General features: G+C 45.2%; 1 protein-coding gene across 3 annotated transcripts in view; it reads right to left on the bottom strand.

The window, feature by feature from the left end:
• Positions 1-3,714: 3,714 nt before the first annotated feature.
• LYN (LYN proto-oncogene, Src family tyrosine kinase) overlaps positions 3,715-6,000 on the bottom strand; it is a 58,576-nt gene continuing 56,290 nt past the window's right edge. For 2 of the 3 annotated variants that reach the window (XM_007464035.1, XM_007464037.1), the window contains exon 11: positions 3,715-4,082. In XM_007464035.1, the coding sequence (XP_007464097.1) occupies positions 3,880-4,082 (203 nt within the window). In that variant the 3' untranslated portion in view covers positions 3,715-3,879. The remainder of the gene's footprint in view (positions 4,083-6,000) is intronic. The other variant, XM_007464036.1, reaches the window with a different exon arrangement.

The raw sequence follows: 6,000 nt of genomic DNA, 5'->3' as shown, positions 1-6,000 counted from the left end.
CTGACCCTGAGGGTAGCAGATGAGGGCTTAAGGACTTGTCTGAGCCCCAGCATAAGTGTAATTTAAAAAAATTCACAAATTTTTTTTGTTTGCTTTGTGGCACGGTGTTGACTTTTGGTGCTGTAAATAGAGCCAACTTTGGTTCTAGAAGTTCTGTATTAACATTGCACATTGGCCAATCCAGATTATATCTGACAAATCTCTCCAACGGCCTAGAGATGGAAGCCACCAAGACTGCCCGCATCATTTCCAGATTTAAGGGAAATATTCACTATCACTCGGTGACCATCTTGGGAGCCTTGGGACATTTTTGGCACTTGCTCCTACTCAAAGTATTTAGATTCTTAAGAAGACAGGAAATTAAATTGGAAGGCTTTCCTCCTACACATTTATCATATTAGAACTTTCTGGGATAAAATTTTATCAGTTTAATACAGCTTCATAATATGAAATGGAGCACAAGTGTTATCAAAGCATTTTATTCAAAAGCGTAGTCTCTGTAAGTTGTCTTTTTAAAAAGTGTGAATGGCGAGTTAAATTATTGCGTGACTTTTCTCCCCAGATTAAAATTTTTAGAAGAAATTTCCTCTCACATCTGTGTGGACTCCAGTGGGGGCATTTTTAAAGTAATTCCTTTGCCCACTTAGAATATCCAACTGAGTCAGGAACATTCCACTGTAAAGGTATTTCACTTGTTTTATTTTGCAAGAAAACATGGAGAGAAGCCAATCTATTCCTTTTGTGGCCCTGGATGCCTCTGATTTCTCAGCCATGCAATAGTGATAGTACCGTCCAGAACTTCAGGAGTGATTGTGTGAGTTCAAGGTAATTTTTTGAAGTGCCAAAGCACCGAAGAGAACAAGGAGAGAATGGTGGGTGTATGGGTATCTTTGTGTATTTATAGTCATCATTCCCATCAGGAAGAATGGCCAGGTGTCCTCAGTTCATCAGGTAGTCCAAGTGTAGAGATAGAGAACTGAAGTCTCATTCAACCAGCAGAAGTAGAAATGAAGATACAGAGAGGAAAGGTGGGTGGTGTGAGCTCATCTGAGAGATGCTCTGGGCAGAGAACACAGGAAGCTTGGGTGTGGAATGTGGCAGTTAAAATCATAAAGGTGGGGGGCTGAGCAACTGTTTTAATTCAGTGAAGCTTGTCAGATGCTGGGGTTTTGCTACTGAGTACCTTTCAGGAGCTACCGCCCAGGATGTAGTTTGTTTGAGCAAAGGGAAAGCCTTCACCACAGGCAAAATGAGAAATGAGCTTACACCTCTGTTTCAGTGCCCTTGATCTATCCCACTGTGTAAGCAAGTAAATATGGCCCCTCCTTTAATTGACCCCCTTCTACACTCTTGGGACAGGAGTCAAGGCATCTGTGTGGTGTATGTAGCGTGTCCTCTAAAAGAAGGCCTGGACATGCTTTCCCATTGGGATCCTGACAGCACCTCGGGAGGCCTTCTTGGAGGGGCTACAGAGGCACCAAGTGCCCCCTCCTCCTCGGGACACGTGTCAGGCCTACGAGCCTTACTTTAGGTTCTGTGAGCTTCCCGTACCTAAGGAAGGAAAAAGGCACATTTCCTCCTCCTTCCTCCTCCTTTTTGACTACATCGTCCTCAGGGAAACCCAACTATCTGGGGAAAGAGAAGGTCTTTCGAGCAGATCACTTTGCAATATGGGTCAAAGCCGGGGGGTGGCTCTCAAGCCTGGGCATGCATTATACTAACCTTAAATTCACCGGGAAGCTTTTCAAGTACACTGACACATCCCCTCCCCGCTCCCCCAGGGCAGAACAACAGAGTCAGTGTCTAGGGGTGGGGGGGAGGATTCCGTTTTTCAAGTTCTCAGTGACCTGGGACGTGAAGATGTAAGCCAGCCTGCACGCCTCTGCACCTCGAGATTAAACAAACACCTACCCAGCCCCTGATTCTGCCTGCCAGGAACCCTAACGGTGCTTGCTGTCCACCGAGCACCCTGTGTATGGGCACAGGCTGAGAGTAAGCCAGGAGGCCCGAGGTGACGGAGGAGATGCTGGAAGCAAAGGAGCACAGACTTGACCGAAGGGTACAGTGGAAAAGTAAAAAGGCCAAAGGAAGCAGAATTGTGAGGAGAAATACACGGTGAAGATGAATTTAGTAATTTCTTAGAGACTTCTTTTTGCTTTAGGGATTCCTTACACTTTCTCTCCACGTTGGGTCACGTGTGTGATTCTGAACTGAAGCGTGAACAGGTGGGTGTTAGAAAGGACCGTTGTTTTTTTTTTTTTTTTTTAAAAAAAAGATCACATGGGAAAAGAAGTTAAAATTTAGGGAAAGCAAAATATTCCATCCCTTTCCCCAGGCACCCAACATCTAGGCAACACAAGCAAAGTGAAATTGTAATGGTGCTTGCTAAGCCTGTTTGAAAACAAATCCTGTTGGGCCCCCATAAAGGGAGAATCAGGTGTCCGGCCCAGCAACTCCTCCGTTCTCCAATCTGAAAACACTCAAAAGGATGGAGGTAGAGCTTGTACACAGTTTTTTAAAAGACGCATCTAATGGAATCACCTCTCATCCCACCCCCACCAACTGGTGCTCATTTTTATATTGATGACAGTAGGAAATGCTAAACACCAGTGAAAAGCTTCACGTTACTGGGCCGGGTGTATGAGAATAAAATCAAAAATTGAAATATTAGGTATATACACAACAGCATAAGTGAAATGTGATGTGATATAGCATTTTCCATTCAAAGCTTTTACAGTAGAAAAATTTAGTAAACAAAACCTCTTGTCTCTCTTGCTCCAGTGGCTCCGCTGAGCCTCCTGACTCATTTATTTTCCATCATATCTTCATATAAATAGTCTCACACAGACCTTACACAATTTAGAAAAGATTGCTGAATCACAAAAATAGCCCCCAAATATGGCACTGTTACTTTCTAGAGTGTGACTAAAATGAATACTTGATCATTAAAACAATATTCAAAATCATTTGAAGCAATAAAGAAAATTCTGATGTTTTGTACAAGGCCCTAGAAGTTTCTGCGGAGATCAGCATCTTGTTGTTCTTCCAAAACTACATTGCCCAAGAAAGTCTGGATACAGGAAATTGTGGATTTGAAAAGCTGAACTGTTAAAAAGTATTCCTTCTTACGGCAGAGCAGCTTTTAAAGCTCCTTTCCAGGGTGGTCTGGGCAAACCCCGGCTGCTGGGGGCGGGGCGGTCCATGTCGCTTAACACGGCTGCCCTGTCTGCTTGCAGGTGACACTTTCAAGGAAAGAGACCCCCTTTTCCCAGCTGGGGTTCTGAGCGGTCTCCACCGAAGGAAACACTGAACAGTTTCAGATTGCAGGGGGTGGGAGATCACTGAAATCTGGGAACGACATTGAAGCTTCTGACTCCACCTGCAAAATCTAACAGGTTGGATTAGTAAAATTTTTTTTTTTTTAAACAAAGAAGCTAAAGCATAGAGAAAATACAAAGAAGCGTCACGAAAGCCATATGGTTATTTTACTTTTATAAATGAGTTTAGCTGTGCTCCTGTCTGGGATTTACTGAAATGGCCTCTGAACCTCTGAGTCACACATCCCCTTGTAAACACGAGGCTGATATGGGTGCACTTTTGGTGGGACAGGTGTTGTCTTCTCAGAAGCCCGTGTCCAGGTGTTGGTCTAGCGAGGCCGGACTGCCCACGGGGAGCAGGCCAGGCCACGCACTGGTGGGCAGTGGCCCTTGCGAGCAGAATCCTTTCCCATGGGGGGTGTTCTTCCTGAGTGTTAGCCTTGTGTGTGGGAAGCGGGGGTGGCCGGTGACCCCAGCCCAGGAAATAACTAGTGAGCAGAGATTGTTACGTTTTCCTTTTAGGAAGGCAGCCGTCCCGTGAGTGGCCTGAGTCCCCTGCGCCCTAAGGCTGCTGCTGGTACTGGCCCTCCGTGGCCGTATAGAAGTCGTCCAGGACGCTCTGCAGGTAGTCGAACGTGGGCCTCTCCTCGGCCTTTTCTTTCCAGCACATTTTCATGATGTCGTAGAGCTCGTCCGGGCAGTTCTCCATGCGGGGCATCCTGTAGCCCTGCGACAGGGCGGTCATCACGTCAGCGTTAGTTCTCCCTGAGGCCGAGAAACCACAGGTACCATTTAGAAGCCTGACCCAGGCTCACGCACTGCAGTGGTACCCACCTCCTACATCTGTGGTTGAAGCAAAGCTTCGGAGGCTGCCGTGGGCTGAACTGTGTTCCCACCACACCCTCCCCTGCAAACTCCTATGTTGCACTCCTAGCCCCCAGGACCTCAGAATGTGACTGCATTTAGAGCTAAGGCCTTTAAAGGGGTGACCGAGTCAAAATGAACCCTTTAGGGTGGTCCCCAACTGCCTCTGACTGGTGTCCTTGTAAGAAGAGGAGATTAGGAGAGGCCGGGGGAGACACGTGGAGAAGACGGCCGTCTCAAGCCAAGGACAAGCCTCGAGAGAAAGCAAGCCTGCCGACACCTTGATCCTGGACTTGAGGCCTCCAGAACCAGGAGAAAATAAATTTCTGTTGTTTGAGCCACTCAGTTTGTGGTATTTTGTGCTGGCAGCTCTGAAAACTGGTACAGAGGCTAAGGAAATTTCTGTAAGCGATGAAATAAATGTTAGTACGAAGGAGATTAAGGCAGCATTCAGTTGCCCAAGTGAAAACAGGCAACCGTGGTAAATGGAAGACAAAGTGAGCTCTAATGACAAAAGGACACTGGACTTGACAGACCTTGTGAATGAACAGCCCAATCTTAACACTTAATCTCACTTTCTTCTGTAGTATTTTTTTTCCAGCTTCTACCTGGAATACCAAAAAAATCATTTTACCGTACAGTATCTCCTACCAATACTTTTTCAAAATTAGCTTTTCATCGTAAGTGTACTTAAAGAAGTCAGGATCCTTAAGTCAGCCGGACCAATTGTTTAATTCCCACTCCTCAAATGGTCCCAGCCTTCAGTACAGTAAGAGGCAGAGTCCGCCAGGCTGCGGGAACAGCCGGCGAGGGAAGCAGGCTGCCCGCTATTCCTACGGGGCTCTGCAAGAGAGCTGACCACGGAGGATGGCTTTTACTGTGGTCACATGTCTCAGGGCAGTTCAGATGCTGAACTGTCCATCTTTGATACTGAGAATAGCTTTAAGGAAAAAAAGGGCATTTTAATAACATTTTCCTCCAGTGCTAAAATGGGATATCGAAACATGCTCATCTAGCAGTTTTAGCAGGACTTATCCACATCTGGGTGTTTTGCCTATTTTGTGGCTACCTTATTCTGTAGGGACATGGGCTTCTCTAGTGAGGAGCTGTACCTCATGTGGAATATTTTCATGCGTAGAATGCATATAATATCTGGCACACGGGGAACTCCATTCACCCCAACCGTTCCCTTTCCATAGTTATCTCCTTTCCATAGCCATAGATTTCACCACTAGTGGTCACTGGAAAGATCCTAAAAGATAACTAGACAGTTTAGGGGAAACATCTTTGACTTGATCGGAAACAGACCCTTCTTTTGAATTTATTCTCAAATCCGTGTTTTTCAAATTGTGCGTCACCACCCGTTTGGGATCAGTAAATTGATTTTGGGGGAGCTACCAGTATTTAAAAATATAAATTACCAATATAACAGAGTAAAATAGAAAAGATCAGAGTGCGCTGTATATGGCAAAAGTCAGTGTGGTGTTGTGAAACTTTTGTTTTATATATGGAGCGGGTTTCTGTCTGTTTCTTACTGTGGGTCATAATCAGTGACCTCTGAACTCCTTTGCCCTTAACTAACCTTTCTTCTTCTAAGGACACAGTGACTGAAGGGCCCTGCCTGGATTTAAACCCCTGAAAAAAGACACGATTATTTCTGTCTTGGAAGAGCCCTTGTTTTTGAAATGGGAAGATCCAAGCCAACCTTATAACTGTTAAGATCTCTTGAAAGTTGTTTACACGGTGAATTAATTTTGCTCAAGTCTACTTCTGAAACATCATCTTCAAATATTTGTGTAACGGGAATGTTCTAACTAGA

This window comes from Lipotes vexillifer, unplaced genomic scaffold, assembly GCF_000442215.2.
Source record: "Lipotes vexillifer unplaced genomic scaffold, Lipotes_vexillifer_v1.1 scaffold69, whole genome shotgun sequence".
Classification (NCBI taxonomy): Eukaryota; Metazoa; Chordata; class Mammalia; order Artiodactyla; family Lipotidae; genus Lipotes; species Lipotes vexillifer.
Note: the sequence above shows the minus strand (reverse complement) of the source record. Positions and strands in the feature narration are given on the sequence as shown.